Below are 19,053 nucleotides of genomic sequence, written 5' to 3'. Positions count from 1 at the left end.
GTGAGCACTGCCAATCTGAAAGGAGCACTTTGCAGCAAATGAACACGAGTGCATGATGTTAAACACACCAACCAGCTGTGTTCCAGAATCCCTGACTCTTCACACAGGGGGTTCCCAAACCCCATATCTCAAACAGAAGAGCTATAACTCAATGGACAAGGTGAAGCCCAGAAGTACATTCAGCAGGTACCTCCCACTCACTGCCAGGGATGAGACTAAACTGTGGGAGATTAGGAGGACATTAGAAGAGCCAAAGTCCAAAGAGATGGAGCATGAGAAGAGGTCCCTGCTAAATGAGCCGCCTCTTGGACAATATCGATTGAATTATTTTCCTCCTTAATTGTGCTTATGCATCTGCATTAGAACTGCACAAACCCAAAAGATTGTATTTAGCTTTCACCCTGCCAAAGGCTGGACAAACTTTTAGCACCCATGCCAGTAACAGACCGCCTGCCTGGCAAGGGTAAGGAAAAACTTGGCTGATACTGCAAATATTTCCCGTGACAGCATAAGGGCCGAGGGGTGAACAAATAACCAAATATAAGAGTAAAAGCACAGACCTTATAGGCACTACTCAGACTATCTGAGCACAAATTCCCACACCACGTTGGGCAGGGAATTTTCAACATTTAAACTAAGGCTTGTTTTTAAATAACAATTTTATACACTGAAGAAATCTAAATCCAGTCTGCAAATCACAATTCACAAAAAGTAATTCCATAACTGCACACAACACAGGACAGAACTACAGTTAACCTCCTAATCTTCTGGGTAAGCACTAGTACTTTCCTATGAATACTGGAAAATATTCTCAGTATTACTTATGAACAAGGCCAGGGATTATAACTAGAGCATTTCTTCAAGAATTTTAAGATGAGTGTCTCTGCAGTAAAAGTTAAACTAAGATATTTGTTGTTGCTAAAGCAGTATTGTAAGACAGTTAATATTCTAAAAAAAATTCCAAATAACAACCACAGAAAACCCAGTAATATTTCACTAGTATGGAATTAACAGCAAAGCTCTACAGAGCAGTACAAAAGGCTTTAAGATGGTAGACTTTGGGAACAAGAGGTTGAGGTTCAGGCAGTGGCTCTACTCACAGATAACCACAGTTTGTAAAATATGAGTAAGGTTTTCCTTACAGCCCTTACTATTGTTTCATTAGAAACAGTGCTGGTAAAACCTGTTTCAAAGTCACCCATGCACTTCAAAAGCCTTCACAATTCCCCACATTGGGGTTTTTGACTTCGACCAAAGAGATTTTGGAAGTGAACTTGACACAAAACACTGAACAACTTATCTCAACACTGACACTGAAGCCTGGCTACATTGGGATTTTTCCCAACTTTAGTAAGACCTTTGCATTCACAGTGTTGCCTACATGCATGTACATGCACCCATGGGTATGTGTATCTTTCCATAGCCAAGATGCTGTTGTTGCTATCCAAAAGGCTCATCACAGTCTCAGATTGTCAGAGGAACAGCAATAATGAGTCAACAACTCCTAAAGGCCCTATTTCTGTTGAAATTCACATGTCCTGTCAAAGAAAGGAAATGTTGCAACAGACATGTCATAGCCTTAAGGATTAAAAAAAAAATAAAATTGATTTTAACTTTGCTGGGCTACTTTAAGTGACTTTAAGTGAGGATACTATACAAATCACAACCTAGGAAAAAATTATGCAGAAACTTGTCTCAGAAACATCTGAACTCCAGCTCAGCACAACCACCACCTCCTAAAATCTGGGTTTTTTTCCAAAATGCTGAACACCACTGAACTTGACTTCCCATTTCTCACACTTGTTTAGTTTATAAATATTATGAGAGGGACTGAAACTGTCCACCTAAGCAAATGACAGAATTCTATGAACAATTACACATCTGTTCATATTCGTTCCAGAAAACTATCCATCCCCTAAGTCAAAGATGTTTCCCACAAGCCGGATTTCTACATATCTACATGTCACTAAAATACAATAGGAATAAAGGACTCACAAAGGATCATTGTTAGCTTATTTATCCTTTTCTAGTTCTACTCATCCTTTTCTAGCATGACTCTTTAAGTTGCAGCAGCTGTCAGTGCCTTGCAGGGTGGTCTCTTGTCCCAGGGGAGAAACAAGATAGTGACAGTCAGGTCAAATTCCCCTGTATCCTGTTTACATGCAGCACCCAAGCCTTGAACAGATACTGAGGAACAGCAGTCCCACAATGACGTCTTTCAGCAGCTTCTGCCAAGACACCCAGGCTCACACCTGACATGTACTGGGACAACATTTTCTCCTAGAAGAAACAGTGATGCAAAAGGTTTCTCCACCCTTTTTTCATACACCTCACATGCAGCTCTCCCCAAAAGCCCCCCACAAACAAATCACTGCAAGCAGTGGCGCAAAATTACACCCATCTGGAAAGCCATTACACAATAGTTCCAAGACTGCCCTTCAGATGATTTTAATTTTGCTGGGACCCAGACAGCACCACGTGGGATACTTTGAGCAGCCAAGTCTCTGAAGACCCAACAGCTGCTTGAAGAGCAGAGGCAGCTGCCAAAGGCTTCCCCACAGACTTGCGTAAGGCCTGACTACAAGCAGCATCCAAGTATGTGTGGATTTGCTCACAGCAGGAAGGATGGCCAGGAATTTGGAGCCCATGCAGATGTCAGGGAGGGCTCCTGAAGGAGGATCCAGCCCATGAAGATGTGAGGAAGGGCTCCTGAAGGGGGATCCAGCCTCCAGAGCTGCCAGCACCAACATGGTGCCTTAGGACCCTGGCCAAGGGAAGACACTTCTTCCTACTGAGCTCACAGCAAAATGCAAAATTCTGGTGAAAGAGACCATCTTCATATTAAAAGATATCAAAGCATAAAGAAAAGAAAAGAAAGAAACTGGGATTGTAAGAGTGCAAACCAATTAGTGATTTTGACTATACAGTTTGGAAAAAGCAATAACCATTTTCACTGAACTTGTTCGTCTCTGTCTGCCCACAGGGTCACTGTTGGCAACAGCCTGTTTTTTGCTCACTGGGCACTGCAAAGTGCTTATCTACAATGCACTGATTCCCCTTTTCCTTACACAGAGGGGAAGTGTAGGGGAGAATAAAAAGGGGGAAAAAAATCCCAAACAACTATGTCAGCAATAGACAGTTTGGGCATGTCTTTTGCAACTGCAAAGATGACTTGCCCCCAAGAAACCACCACCAAATTAAGCACACTCCAGTCCCACAGCTCAGTGGTGCAAAAGCAGGCTCCCCAGTACCCCTAACAAGGTAAGGCAGAAGCATCGGTTGCTTACAGAGTATCTACATCAATACATTACCTCTGCTTTTCCAAACAGCTTTTGGAAAAAAGAAAAAAAAAATCTAACCTTGCTGTGCAATTCATCAGCAGTGCCCTACAGGGAACTGTAAAGTGGCAGCAGAGCTCCTGTTCTTCAGCTCATGTGTTTGACTACTCAGTTATAAATTTAGAAACCAAGAACACAAGTGCAAGGAAAAGCGGTCCAACACTATCACAAGAACATCAACAGTAGACCCTGGGGATACTTTGGAACACCGCTTGGCTGCAAGCATGCTAGCAACACACACATCCTCATCAGATACAAAAACTGATCCTAACACACCGTCCTGTAAATCCTTGGGAGTACAGACATGCATTGGAAGAGCAGTGCAGGCTTGCCAGGAAGAAAGAGTGTGGCAGAGCTGTCATGACATAGCCCAGGCTTCCTGCCCAGGAGTAGAGGGGCTCTCCCATGGCCCAGCCTCCCCAACCCCTGTTATGAACACAGTAGTTGTGTTTGCACCTCAAGTTCTATCAATACTAGTTCTCAAGGGGAACACTAAATCAAGCTTACAGGTTTTTGTTTTAAAACCATCTTAACTAAACTTGTATTTGATTCTCCTCTTTTGTGCGTTAATGGCACAGGTCAATGATATACAATTGTAACACTTTTACAGAGTAGCAAATGGAAAAAAGAAAACGGATAATATTTAATTAATAAGTAGCTCTCACTGAACAACTGTAAAACTGATTATTTAACTACTTCATAATTTACAGAGCTCTTTAGCTCTCACAATACGTCTGCCTGGAAAAAATTGCAGTGAGATTCAGCTAAGCAATTTGTCTCACACATAGATGAACTCCTCAAGTCAGCAAGAACTCCACTCACATACAATTTATTTGCGGATTTGCGTCAGCAGAACAGAACTGAAAGTGGACCCGAGAGTCAGTAGCCAACCCTGCAGATTGTTCTGCAATGATATAGCTGGAAAAAAATAACTGTAGATTCAGCCAACAACATTTTAGAGCTGGAGCATATGAAAAAGCAGCACCTCTAAAGGTCTGAACTACCCACTTGATACCTCGGTCAAATAATTGTTGCCTGCACCTTTGCTACCATTTATGTTACCAGTTTACATCAGCACACCATAATGCACAGTTTCACATATTACTATTACAAAACTCAAAACTTTCACCTGATGTCTAGTTTCAGAAAGCTCAAGCAGTCAACTTAAAGCTGTTCTGCCCCGTGAACAGTACTGATATAACACAGACAAGGCAAGCACTGATAGATGAGCATCTTGGCAGTTTTTGATGATCTGCTACCTATGACACCTCAGAAAGCAGTGGATCCTGGTAAGCACTATCCACAGGAAGTGGTGAAGCAAACCTCTGTATCACTTAGTTACTCTTAGGCACAGTCCAACATGGTTCAGCTTGCTACACATTCCATCCCAGGGCATTTTGCTCTGTTTCTAGTCTAGTAGCTCTTAGCCTACCAGAAATATACAGATATGCCTTTGCAGGTTTGAGATTTTTTTTTTTTTGATTATGACTTTTAAATGATTATACTAACAAGTACACATTGCTGTCCTGGACTCTGCAGCAATAAAACACTGAAATGGAAGTTAATATACTGATCAGCTACCTCAGATTTTTGCAACATTTCAGATTCAATACTGAGCATAACAATTTATTACCACCTTTCAAGCAGGCAAGAACACACTTACTTGACTGTTGTCAATTAATGTTATCTAAATATTCAGAAATACAGACAAAAACCTGTGTGAACCACAAAACTCAAGAAGCAATGGCCATTACTGTGAAGTCTAGCAGGCAAACAGTTACAAGTGGTGCACTTCAGGATTCAACACAAGTAAATGCCTTCTAGTTGGCCAATGGACCAGCATGTGCTCTCTGCAACCTCTCAGGTCAGACCAAACCTAGGGGAGCAGTCAGGATGTAGTAGTGTTGGCTGGCTTTCCAAATTATACTATAATTCTTGGACACAGAGAAATTAAACAAAAATATTCCTACATTTAAATTGAGGCATAAGATGTTAGGAAAGTTTAAACTCTAATTAAGAAAGCACATGTTAACCACCTATGATTATGACAACACATAAAGAGAGCAGGACTACTTTCTTGTACAATGCTTTAAGTGGCCAGCAATTCCCAGAGAAGAGGTAATTAAAAAAAGTGCTCCTTTTCATCATGCAATGAGTATAAGGTATTATTCATTTGTCACTTATGCACTAGTAATGAGTTTTCTTGTGGTTTTCTTCTCTTGTGCTTGCCATGGACCCTTATGAAGGAGTCATATACTGAACAATAAAAGGATGAAAACATTGTCATTCCATTTTGCATATAGAGAACTGAGGCACAGTGAATTTTCAGCCTCTATAACTTTGAGACAGTTGCAGCCCAAATTTTATTTTATTCATACATTCAAACCATGGCTTCTGCTGGTTTCAGCTGCAGCCATGACCCTTAGAAAGTTTTGCAAAATCAGAGCCAACTGTTCCAAACCAGGCATTCAAGAAAAAGAGGAACACAGTTTGTGATCACAGGGGAAAAGCAGTTTTAATAATGTATGAGTATTACCACAGAGGAAGTCGGAGCCAGAGTCAGAAACCACCTCCTTCATACAGCATCCTGCAGTTCCACCCAGCAGATCTCATGCTTTCTGATGCATCTCCATGCAACAAATGAAACCAACTTTTGCAGTGTGAACTGGGCTCTTTGGGAAACTGATCTGGCAATGCCTAAACATTAACCAAGATTAGAGATTTCCAGCCTCATTGAGAAACTCTAAAATTTACACCTGGAAAGAAAAAGAAAAAATGCATAGCCGTAGCAAAAAGCCTTCCCCCTGACACTGACATGCCTGCTCCTAAGCAGGCTGTCAAATACAAGACTGGCAGCTTAACACACATGAAGAAACAATATTTTTCCTACCCAACCTCAGCCCGTCCTCCCTTCCCATTTCAGTTTTAGACACACAGTGCAGAAAATCTGAAATGGTACAAGCTTTGCGAGCACCCTGAAAAGAAGGTTGTCTGACAGCATTTCCAGCAGGCAGCGATCCCCTACAAGAATTCATCAGCGCAGGCAGGTGATCAGAGGGCATGTCAAGGCACGATCCTTAACTAAACAGGGGTCATCGCACTTGTGCCTTAATTTTCACAGCTCGGTGAGTAAGCACTTGAACCTTCCCAGGTTCGACCTCACAGCAGCAGCTGGTGCTTTCTGCTCCTGCATTAAGCAATGTGATTAGGTCAGGCACATGCAGTTTGTTTTTCATCTTCTCTCTGGGGAGAGAATGTGTGTGGTGAAGCAAGATGTTAATGTGGTAGGCAATTTAATTAACTCTCTGATACTAATTGCATTAGAAAAGGTGAAGTTGAAAAATACTCTTTGCACTTAGTGACGGATAGACATTTGTAACAGCCATTACACCCTGCAGAAACCTATTCTATTGAAAGCACAAATTATTTGATATTTAGAAACTACTCAAAAGTTTGTGCATCTTCAGTTTCGCTTAATTTGAACTCTAGATGAAATCCCAGCATGAACACAAGTACGTTGTGATGCCAGAAGCAACTCCCACATATGACACCGCTGCCTGTCCAACATGGGAATGCTCTGAGAAGCAGGAGAGAGACAATGCTCTTAATAGTTGCTCACTGAGGAGCCACAGGGGCAGAGAAGGGAACCCAGACCTTGTCACCTGGTTCAGGAATTGAGCTCATATTCCCTACTAGAACACCAATCAACATGAAGCCTCTGTTTAAATTACAAACCTGTTTCTCCAACTCTATCCACTTACCACCCCGCACACCAAGATTTACTTGTCTTAATTTACAACACATGTGAGCTTCCATCTGCTCCAACCCCATTATTCCAAGTGTAAATACATGTGTGAACACAAATGGCTCACTTGCCTTTTGAAAAGTGCCTGGAGCTTCAGCTATTGTAAAATCAGCTTGATAAAAGATGACCTTAACTTTTTAATAACACAGAATGGATACTGAGATGGATAAAACTGGCTAATCACTTTAAATATGAGCTTCTTGTCTATTCTAATGAGCAAATTATGTGAAGTGCAGCATTTCTAAATCGGTGTTATAAGCGTGGTATACTCTTTAAGCGAAGAGTCAAATGAGGATAAAGAAATTCAGGCACCAGGTTTTTCAGCCAGTTCCCTCCAGTGTATCAAACAAATGTGACAGCAGTCCTAATCTGATTTTTAGTAATAAAAAGGAACACATAAAACTGCAGAAATAAATTCTAAAATTCACAGCAATCACTTGAGAAAATCTTCTTTTCAGCATTCAGAATCACACTGCAAAAGGTGAGCAACAAGTCAAAGTGAGCAGCATGGGCTTTCTGAAGGCAGTGCTGAGGTATCTCCAAGGATCATCAGAAACAGAAGCAAGGAAGATCATCTACTTTGACACAGGCTTAACATCAAAGCCACCAGCCAACCCAAAAGATGCCAACACAAAAGCCGTCTCCCTTGGCAGCTGGCACCTCTATGTGACAATGCCAGCAGGTTCTTAGGACAGCAGGATACTGAGGAAGTGGGGTGGGCTGCAAAAGCAGGTGAAAGTCAAAACAGGAGCAGCCCTTGCCAGACCTCCCACCTGGGAGATGACATCGCAAAATCACAGCCTCTCTCTCCCTCTGCAGCTGTGCATCACGAGCAGGGGGTTTACAGTTATTGATTACAGCAAATACACACAAATTCCATGTAGGATCCCAAAGAATTTTGTTTCAAGCAGCGCAAAAAGAAAACCCAGAACAAGGGAGGTGTGTAATAAAAAGGAAGCTCTAGGAGTACCAGCATTAGAGAGAACTGTCCTAGGATGACACTAACATTTACCTGAAGGTTTGGGAGGTTTTTCTTTTCTTCTACTCATCAAGTGATAGGGACTTTAACCTAAATTCTGGCCTGCTCTCGAGAGCCACTAAATTAGGTCAGTTCACACTCTCTGTTGCAGCCTAAGCATGAATTTGATGCCCAGACAAGAACAGAGGACCAGCAAGGGAGAGGTTTGCAACACCAAGCATTATTGAACACTGTGCTGCCATTACCTCCTGTATCTGTTTCTAAGCAAGCTGGTTTCAGCTTTATAGGCCAAACAGGTGAAATTTATCCTCCCAAGATCAAACATTCATGGAAATCACTAGAAACACATAGAAACTAGAAACACTCAACACCTCTTCTTGCAACTGACATCAGTGACACCCCAAATACAAAGGATCCTCATCAACGTCCACTAAAGAAAACTGTATCAGTTTAAAGACACTCTTTTTTACTACTAATTAGATCATTTTGGCAAGATAGCATGAATAAAAATCAAATACTTCCACAGCCTAGCTCAGTTTCACATGCTTCACGTCTACGTGCAAAGCACCATCAGTCACCCTCAAAAAACTGGTATCAAACTCAGAAATAAGCATTGTCTTTAAAATGCATTTCATATGGGATCACTTTATGGAGTTCATGATCATCTCAAAATGCAGAATTAAAATATATTCATGTGTTCCAGTTACCAGTTCTTCTGTTACACTATCACATGCTGACCTGCTCAAAATGCAGAAGATTGAATTAAGGTCAGTAACTGTTTACTCCCTTTTTTTAGTATTTATGAAGAGTGCTTGCATAGTATCAACTGCAAAACAAAGCCTTTAAAAGAAGACTGGCAACCATTCCAATTGTTTCACGTCATCCATTTGCATTCGATGCAAAAAAAATTAGTGCTACTCTTTTGTCAAAACTCTCTCTCTCTGCTCTTATTTTCTCTTACTCCAGCCCAAAGCCACATGGAGCAATTTTGCAAGAGAATTCTGCCTTAACTTGATAACCTTATTAACAACAAGCAGAAGCCACCAAGCACAAGGAACCCTCTTACCAGCCATTGTCACCCCTAGTAGGGAAAAAAAAAATAAATCCCAACTAATAAAAAGTACTGTCAGTCTAGGAAGTTTAGTCCTTGAAGCTGCTTTCATCCAAATGGCTTTATATACTAACTGGCAACTGTGAATCACCCTCATGAAGCACTCAAGTAAACTTTCAGGATCAGCTAACTAAAGTTAGCTGCTTCCTTAAAAAAAGAGCAAAAGACACAATCTGTAGCATTTTTATAGCTATGAGTGGCTAAATCTGTAGTAAGCTGATGCTAAAACCATTTCTGAAATAAGGAACAAAGGCAGCTATCTACAAAAATACACACAGAACTAAAAAGCAAATAGGTTTTGAAATACAACTTGTAAGCTTCAAAAACAGCAATCATTTGGGAAATTCATTAACATTTTACATGTATTTCTACCAGCAAGGGAAGAAATGTTGGGAATCCTTTTAATAGCAGCTGAATTGATTTATGTATCTGAGAGCAGAACCACTAAGAAAAACATAAGAGGACAGCACATTCACATCTCCAACTGGGAAAGACTACCCTGTTTCACTAGTCAACCACAGCACTCTGAACTTCTCATTTTGTAGGTAAATGAGAACCAGTAATTGCAAGTCAATTCTCTCAAAATAATCTGAAAGCCCCTCAAGCCAGGCTGACAGGACTTGTTATACTTCTCTGGCACACATTCTGATCAGCTCTCCACCTAGCTCATAGACAGAGATTGTGCTTTCTGTTTGAGACATTTTTTGTGCTACTTGAATGAACACAAATCACATGTCATAGACATACCTGCCAAACCTGCCACCTTTCTCTCACTGCTTTGAAACTACTCTTGTTCATTTAACCTAGAGCAAGGCAAAACCCAAATGAAGATGGTCAAGAGCTAGAGCAAAACTGCTGAATGCAAATAATTCTTTATATGAGTAAGGCTATACTTACTTCTCAGCTTGCTTACTGTTAAAATAAAGAAAATGTTATAATCTTAAATGACTTTATCAAGTTATCTTTTAATAATTTGAAGTTATTCAGAAGTCTCTCCTCCTGGTAACCGTTTTTCTAAATGAAAACAGGGTTAAAGACTTCAGGGTGTAGCACAGCCTCTCAGGCTCTCTTTATCCACTTAAACCCAAGTTAACATTTGGGCTGTTCCTGACCCCAGTGAGGAAAATGCAGCCAAGGGTTGGTTGCTCTCAGACACTCTCTGACCCTGATTATATATATGCACAAGAAAACAAGATCATTTCCTGTCAGATGGCTAAAAGAGCAGTTTCTTAAGAACTCAACTTCTAGTAAGTCAAAAAAAAAAAAAAAAGTGTCTTCCTATCCTCTGAAGAAACCAAGCCCTTATAAATTTCAGAAGAGGCACTCCTGTACTGGCTACCTAAACTCACTAGTACACAGGCCACAAGCAGGAAGTCTGATGGGAGATTCAGCTGTATCACCACATCACCTCAAGTGTCTGGCAGCCTCTGGTTGTTTCTTCTCCACGATGATAAATATTTGGTCTAACTCTATCACAGCTATTTAAAAATCTCCCTATTAGCTCTTACCAAAATATAAAGTTAGACTTTCTGCTTCATTTTTTATTTTCTAGACTTAACTCTGTGCTGAGGATGTGTGACATTCCACCTCTTTGAGAGATTCAGTTTTCATTATTTCAGGTTCCGGCAGTGCTGGAGGTTTATTTTTTGTCTATAGTCTTAATTCCCCTTTCGGAGCATTAAAGTATCAAGTACCTGTTTTCCTATTTGTCTGACAACTATGCTACAGCTGTTTTGACAAGATGCTTCACCAAGTAAAGAACTAAACTTCTGTACCAGACCTGGGCCGTGTGAAGCAAGTACTTTAGGACCGTACTCTTGCCAGGCTGTGCGACCGCAACCTACTCTCACTTTGAGCTAGAAAAGTTAAAGAGCAAACTTCCACCAAAAGTTCCCTATTTCTAAAACCCATACTTCAGACACTGATTGATCATTGTCTCTCTTTTGGTGGGTGTCTCTCTTTTGTCAAACATATTTTAGTACAGAAGTGATTCACAAAGTGAAATCTAAGCTACAGCATCTTGTCCAGGAGAGCTTCCTACAGGGACAAGGGGAAAAGGTGATATTTTGTGGGTAATTAGATAAAGAGACAAATCTAGGAGTAAATAATTGATTTCCAAGACAGCAGAGATTAACAGCGAGGTATCTCAAGTGTCCAGAATAATACCATTAGTACATTAAATCTGTCCCAATATTCTAGAAATAAAACAAATAAGAAAGACTAATTTGCATTAGAGTATTACAGCAAATTAAACAAGATATTGATAGCTACAAGGAATAACATGGACAGTTCCCACTTAGAGCTGTCAAGCTACCAAACTGACTCAGAGTCAGTTCAACTTTTATCCTACCAAAAGAAGAAACAAAAGACCTGGATGGATAATTTTAAAAAGTGGAGTTTCACTGCACAGCACTGAACTGTGACCACCATCTCAAACGTACTACAGCAAAAAGGCATCCAGGCAAATCAGGTATCTCATCCCTTTCATTGCCTCCAATTCCACACAAAAACATAAAATACTTCCATTTTGATTGCATAAACTAAATCCTGTGTTTCACATGTGGAACACATGAACAGTAAGTGTGTGCTTGGTTACAGCAATAGTAATTTTCTCTAGAAAATTCAGTTCTACTTGAATCCAGAGTTTTTTAAAAAAAAAGTTTAAAAGCAACAGGAAACAGAAGATAAGGCAATCAATAACTAAATCTGACAATTAGCTTTCCCTATTTAGCAGCCTGAAATATTCACCCTGAAATCACCACTTCTCTTCCAGACACTTAGTCACCAGAAAAGTGAATTACTCGTGACCCAGATTCTCAGCAATGACCGAGCTGTTCACTCCCTATTAAAAGCACCAGGCACTTGGTTCCTGCACAGCCTGGGCCTGGGCGCTCCTTTCTCTGAGCCATCCCATGTCCCTCTGTCCCACTGGGCGCAGGCAGATGTACCACACTCCAGCTCTCTCCGGCTCCCTCCACACGCAGGGAACAGCAAGCCAGCCCATCTGGGCTAGCAGATGACGGCTTTGGGGAGTCTCCATTAGAAGGAGAAGTGTGTAAACTTCACGTAACAGCAGCACAGCAACATGGCAGAACTCCAGTCAAGGATGAGAGACCTAGGAGCAGACATTTGGAAATCTCTCAAGAGATGTCTTAGAGAGCCAGCGTGTGAGTGGGAATATGTTCAAACAGAAAGCACAACGGGAAAAAATATATGGAACCCCCCAAATCTCTCAAACACACAGGTAAATAATTCAGACTAATGCTGCGTGCTCAGCTTCTCCGGCTTTCTCAGCTCTCTTCTGCTGTACTTGCTGTACCTCAGTAATCATCCTGATTTATGCTAAGCGCAGCCGTTCTTAAAACAAGTCAGATAAGACATAAAGTCCGTACACACTCAGTTTTGCTATCAGCAACAAACAGAAAGCATCAATAAAAAGACTGCCATTAAGTTGACACATCGAGCTAAAACTCGGCAGAAAGTTTGGCTTTTCTGGGAAGGCTGGAAAGTGACGAAGCGCCCCCACCCCCCAACAACTTTAAACCGCGCTCTGCGAGGGGAAAAGAGGATCTGAGAGGGGGGAGCAAAAGCACATCATCCCCCGGCAGCTTTGTGCTGATACAGGAGAGCGGGAGCCGCCCGCCGTCTCCACAGGGACGCTGGACACAGGGACACGGGGTGCCCGAGTGCCCCCGCACCGCGCCCGGCGGTGCTGCGGGTGCCGGGGGGCTGCAGCCGGGGCAGCCGCGCCGCCCACCCGCGCCGGGGCAGCCCGGGCAGCGCTCCCGGGCCCGCCGCCGCTCACCGCGCCCCACGCCCACCTGTACTGCCAGCCCTTGCTGCCGCTGCCGCGGCCGCCGCTCCTGCCGCCGCTCTGCCCCGCCGCCGGCAGCGGCTCCGTCTTGCCCTCGCCCTCCGGCCCCTTCATGGCCGCTGCGGGGTCCGCGCCCTGCATGGCACCGCGGCTGCCGCCCCTCAGCGGCGCCCCCGGCCCCGGCGCACGGAGCGAGCCCGCCCCATGCGGGCTGCGATGGCGGCGGCCGCCGGCACCTCCGCGCCCCGCTCGGCCGCGCCGGGCTGGGCTGGGCTGGGCTGGGCCGGGCCGGGCTCCCGCACGGCCGCGCCGGGATGGGCGATCCCGCCCTCCCGCTCCCTCACCCGGCCTGGCCCCACCGCCCCTTCCGGGTCAGCGCCGCCGCCATCTTTAGTGCGGGCAGTGCTCGCAAACTTGAGGGAGCTCCTCAGACTCGGGTGTCAGGGGAAAAGGGGGAATTTCCTCAAAGCCTTCATGTGTGGTTAGGCTGTCAGCGCCCTTGAACAGATCACGTTACGGAATGACAGCCTTTATTAATAACGTTGTGACAGGTTAAGGTTCGGGGATTGCCGATGATAGTATCTGACCGCAAAAACGCATTCAAAGCAGTACGCTAATTCAAAGGACCATCCTAACAAGCTCTAATCCCTAACAAAAGTTAGCTCGAGATAATCGTTCAGTGTACGTAGAGTACGCTTCTTACACAATAGGTGTTCCTATAGGGAGAACACAGGTTCAGCCCATTCACTGGTCCCAGAAGTTATTGATGGAGTCCTCTAACTTCCAACTCGGCATATTCTATTATTCTGTGATTCTCCTCATTTTTAACTTATATGTGCTTTTATATTCTTATATTTATATTCTTAACTTACAGAAATTTTATACTACTCTTTACATTCAGGTGTAGCCTGAATGACTTTAGTCATGCATCTTAGTGAGGGCTGGTTGCACCTTGTAGGCAGGTATCTCGGGCTAGTCTGGATGTATGTCTGTCCAAGGAGAGTAATTTTGCCGTGTTTGCTGATTCAACAGCAGGACCATTATCTCCCTGGGTTTTCAGCTTCTGTGTGGCTCATCAGCTAGAAAGTACCACCAAGTTCCCTTCTCTGCAGGGGTTTTGACAGAGCCCAGCTGAGGTGTCTCCTTTTTGCTCCACTCTCTGTTTAGTCCCCCTAAGATTGTGTTGTGGGTGGCCAGGGATGTTGACCACATTCCATCCAGGGAGTAGCAACCATATTTTCCCCTATAATTTCCGTAACAGTAATCTTACCATAAAGGCAATCTTACCTCCAGTCATTTTCCCATATCAGGGCTACAGGAATTCTCCCCTCAAAATGAGAGATGACTGAGAGGAGTGAAGGATCTGAGCTGTGTTGTATACAGTGGAGATGTGCCAGCTCGGATCTTGCTGGCTGCTGTCACAGAGACCCATAAAGCAGGGTCAAACTGAGCACTTCATGCACCAAGTGATGCCATGGCATGGCCTCGAGAGGAAACCCCTTTTTCCCTTCTGTTTTTCATCCCAAGTACTGCATTTTTCCTTCTTGGAATGACAGCAGAGCTAACTGATTGTGTGTAATCTTTCAGGGCAGGCATGGCTTCTGGACAACCCAAACTTCACTGACTGCGGCAGTGTTATTTCTTAAAATCAGGGGCAGAGAATCCTCGTTCTGGCTTTAATCAATCTGCATAGGGAGAAGAGGAAGGCAGAATCAGGCATGACTGTGGTTAGTGAGATTGTGGTTCTGCTCTACGTCTCATCCAAACTCCCTCCTCTGTTCTCCAGCTCTTATTATACACCTATAATACTGTAAACAACCATAACACAAAAGATGCTAAAAATTCTCTGTATGAGAATAATACATAGAAGCAAAAATGTAAAGCAGAGTATATTTCATACAAACAGTTTATTTTCCTACAGCATCTCCCCTGGTAGCAGCTCTTTACCCCATGAAAGCCGCCCTGGCCTTTCCATCTCCTACCAGCATTTTCCCAGTGACATTCAAATCTTTGCCTTTGGCCAGCAAATGGTGACAGTACCATATGAGCATCATGTCTTTAAAATATATTTACAAGCTTTAATCTGGCTCTAAATTAGCACATATCCATACCTCCCTGCCAAGCACACAAATTCTGCTATCAGACTGCAGGTGCTTGTGGCATCTATACCTAGAATTCTCTTACAGGGACATAAGATATTACCACTGCACAGACATAAAATCCACCACTTCTGCCTTTTTAGAAGTACACTTGTCACTGCAAGCAAAAAAAAAAAAAAAAAAAAGGCTTTCTCAGCTGCATTTTTCTCCTGTGGACCTGCAGGTGAACAGATCAGCAGAGTAATGTTGTCCGTCAGAGAAAATTTTGGCCAGAACTGGTCTCTTGTTGCCCTCCAAACATGTTGGTTCCTGCTCTGCCAATCACTTCACATTTCTATTAAAATTATAATATAATCGCATGGTATCATAATGCATGCCAATACCCCTGAAATTTCCCACTGAAATTTTCCTGGGAAAATTTGAAGCAAATTTGAAGTACACTCGTGTACTTTGTTTCCCCACTGTTTGAGGACAACCAGTTCCAGCAGAGACATTGCTTCACCCATGCTAGACCTTTGTAACCATCAGAGGTGGTCAGTGGATGTTCCTCCACCCAGAATGCCTCCAACACCCCAGACAGGCCAGAGATCTTTAGTGTATGTTTGTGCAGCCCCTGAGCACTGGGTGGTGAACTCAGCTTTTCTTACTCTGTGCATTTAGTTTTTTTCTCTTAAAAAGAGGCACTGCACGTGCAGTACCAGAGGCTCTCGTAAGATGGCATTGACAAAATGTTGAATAGCTCAGAAAGACTGACAACTCAACCATGTTTGCTAGGGCTTACACACTTCAAGCCGCCTTTTCTCTTTAGTTTATGGGTGCTACTAATTATAACTTGTATTCAGTTCACTGCTCTCTTCACTTCCCCAGTTATAATTTAGTGGTTCAAAATGACCCAGATCCCACCCTGGCCCTTGTGAGTGCAGCAGAGGGTGAGCATTGGGGTCCTGCAGCTGTGCCTTGCCTGCAACCTGCCAAAGCCTTGCCACTGGCTGGGAATTCCTGGTCTGGAGGAAGAAATGAGGAAGAGCCGTAGATCTGGAGGAGAAACGTGTGAATAGGATAACATATGTTTGCCAACATTTGTCAGATAAAATCCTTGTAAGCCTGATTATGGCTACAAGCTGAAGTGAATTGTATTTGATTATAACTCAGGTAAAAACAAATTTGCCAAATTTTCATTCTGTTCATTCATCATTCTGTTAATTTCAGGAAACTGACCAGGATCTGATCAAACCCAAAACAACTCTTGTTGATTTCTTTCAAAGTTTATACTCTGGTTATACACAGAACTATAGAATCATAGAATGGCTTGGATTGGAAAGGACCCTAAAGATCATCTCACTGTAACCCCTGCCAGGAGCAGTGACACCTTGCACTAGACCAGGTTTCTCAGAGCTCCATCCAACCTGGCCTTGAGCACTTCCAGGGATGGGGCATCTACGACTTCTCTGGGCAATCTGTACCAGGGCCTCACCACCCTCACAGTAAAGAATTTCGTTCTAATATCTAATCTAAACCTACTCTCTTTCAGTTTAAAGCCATTTAACATGCTTAGCATTTCTTCAGATCAGTATAATTTCTTCAGAGCAGCAAGGTCAAACTATGCTCAAAGAGCAAAAGCTCTAAATGTCAGCATATTTTTCATCACTGTGTCCTTAAAAAAAAAAAAAAGTGTAATATTTTAAAAAATAATGATACAAGTTTTCTACCACTCCCTTGTTGATCGGACAGGATTTTTTCCTGACCTAGTAAGTATCTTTGGATGAGACCAAGTTTAACAGTTTTAAATCTGTGTTCCACTCTGGTACCTGGGCAACAGAAGCGTCGCTATTGCTGTTCCTGTCTGCTAAGGGAGCTACGTCCTCTACAGGCTTGCGGAGGAATGGCATCAAACCTGGGAAAAGAGCCAAAAAGTGTAGCTGCCGTTACTGCAGGAGAAGTGCGACTTCTTATAATCATTGCTGAACTGGGGGAGGTGCTGGGCGATGAGAGAATAACACAAAGGAACATTGCTAGCAAAGCTTTTCGTCTGCATTTTTTAATTGGACAATTGTTACTGGGATAGATTCTTTCTCAAGGAACTGATACTTCTGATACTACTATAAACTGATACTGTTAATAGTCTGGGAAACAATGTTTTCTGGTTTCTTCTGGGTAATGAACATGAAAGAACTTCCTATTCTTGACAAGAATAAAAGATACCTGCCTACTAAAACTATAGGTGCTGTGACAACAGGAATAAGAAAGGAAGTTTGGTTAAAATAAACAGCCTTTCTCCTTCAACACACTGAACACATGGCTATATTCTCCTGGCTGTAGGTGAAAATGGCCGGTAAGTTTAGGTGAATGTAGCACAAGCTATTTCACCCACCAGAGTATTTTACATTGTGAATTTCTTGATTTTGGAGCTTTGTAGATATCACTGAGTTCCTGGGTCTGTGGATTTGCTGTAATTTGACATGTGTATGAAACACTGGATTTCTGGTGCTTGCTTTTAAAGGTTTTAATTAATCCTTCTGTAGTTTTAATGATTCAAAACCCTTTTTCATTTGGGCTTTTCAATCACTGTCAATCATCTCCTGATTTCCTTGTTCTTCTCTATCAGTCCCTATCAATCCTGCTGTAATGTAGGTGCAGCTGAAAGCAGCAAACTTACACAGCACAGCAGCTCACATTGCCTACAAAATTTCCTTCCCTGTCCATGACCCACTCACATCCTTCCCACTCACATTTGGCATTGTTTTGAGCTGCACTCAGTGTGACTTTGCGTTGAGTCATGCTCCAGGGTCCAGCATTGCCTCAATCCTACACAGTCCAGACATGGAAATGGAAATTGGGGCAGCAGCAAGGGCTCAGTCTGGCTGGAAGCTGGGACTATAATCCCAGTAGCTTCCACCCTGTGAGACACCCTCCGAGGAAAGGACTGTGCCCTGGGAACCCAACGAAGAATGGGACTGAAGGACCTTGCGTCTGCCTCCGGAGAGGCTTCTTTGGAGTTTTGCTGCCTGTGTAATCTTTCTTTAATGCTTTTGTTTGGAGAGCAGCGTGGCACAGCCTGGAGCTGTCATGCTCATCACAACAGCCATGGAGCTGCAAAAATATCAGAAGCGACACTGCTCTGGAGCCATCACACAAGGCTGAAGGGCATGGCCCTCCATCCCTCTCAAACCTGACAAACTACAATCATCACACCTTTTATCTCCTAGACCTCGACAGCCTACGACTCTGCCTGGTGCCAGTCCCACCATCTGGAACTGTCAAAGCACTTATACTGTCTTGGAGGGCCTTCCAACTCCCTATACAGACTAAAGCTTGTCCTGGAGAGGCAGCTCACCAGCACGAGCAGGACATAACTGTGTTACAATCAGTTCGAGACATTTCCGTAGCCACACCATGGATGAGCACTGTGTTTCAAGCCCTTTCCCTGCCCTTGCATCACTTCCCAGCACGGGTGGCTTTAATCTGGCAGTGTGCTGGAGCTGCTGCTGACAGCTGGATATGTCTCCTGGGTCTTTCCCAAGTGCAAATCCTTTGCTTGCTCAAGTCACACAGGGATGCCTCCCTGCCCTTTTCTCTCCAACTCGTGCGCAGGCCGAGTTCGGGGTATTTCCTCACCGCCCACTGTGGCTGAGTGCAGGCTGTTCTAGCACAAAGGGCAATGGCTGGAGCTTGTCACCTCTGTCTGGTCCTTCTGCACCATGGAAGGGCTTTCCTTCTGCCTTGCCTCAAAATCCCTGGGATGATCCTTACCTGGACTCCTCACCTTGAGCTCAAGGGGGTCTTTTCTGCCATGTTACTTACCCCAACAGAGAGTGAAACAGGAACTTCCTCTAGATAGCCCCCTACTCAAGCCCTTTGTGTGGGAAATTCTGGAATTCAAAACCACACATTTGGCTGCTTAGGACTT

The 19,053-nt window shown here is 43.3% G+C and overlaps 1 protein-coding gene across 3 annotated transcripts in view; it reads right to left on the bottom strand.

Annotated features, from left to right (window-relative positions):
* Positions 1-13,311, bottom strand: part of OSBPL11 (oxysterol binding protein like 11) — a 40,602-nt gene extending 27,291 nt beyond the window's left edge. The window contains exons 1-2 of one of the 3 annotated variants that reach the window (XM_051787868.1): positions 13,055-13,124; positions 12,182-12,348 (exon numbers count right to left, since the gene is read on the bottom strand). In XM_051787868.1, the coding sequence (XP_051643828.1) occupies positions 12,182-12,273 (92 nt within the window). In that variant the 5' untranslated portion in view covers positions 12,274-12,348; positions 13,055-13,124. Of the gene's footprint in view, positions 1-5,874; positions 6,972-12,181; positions 12,349-13,054 lie in introns of those variants that run through there. The other 2 variants (XM_051787867.1, XM_051787870.1) reach the window with 2 other exon arrangements.
* Between the last annotated feature and the right edge of the window lie 5,742 nt (positions 13,312-19,053).

The sequence above is a fragment of the Manacus candei genome, unplaced genomic scaffold (genome assembly GCF_025592945.1).
Source record: "Manacus candei isolate 608988 ecotype Guabito, Panama unplaced genomic scaffold, ASM2559294v1 h1tg000023l, whole genome shotgun sequence".
Classification (NCBI taxonomy): domain Eukaryota; kingdom Metazoa; phylum Chordata; class Aves; order Passeriformes; family Pipridae; genus Manacus; species Manacus candei.
The sequence above is the reverse complement of the archived record's forward strand: the minus strand, read 5'-3'. Positions and strand labels throughout refer to the sequence as shown.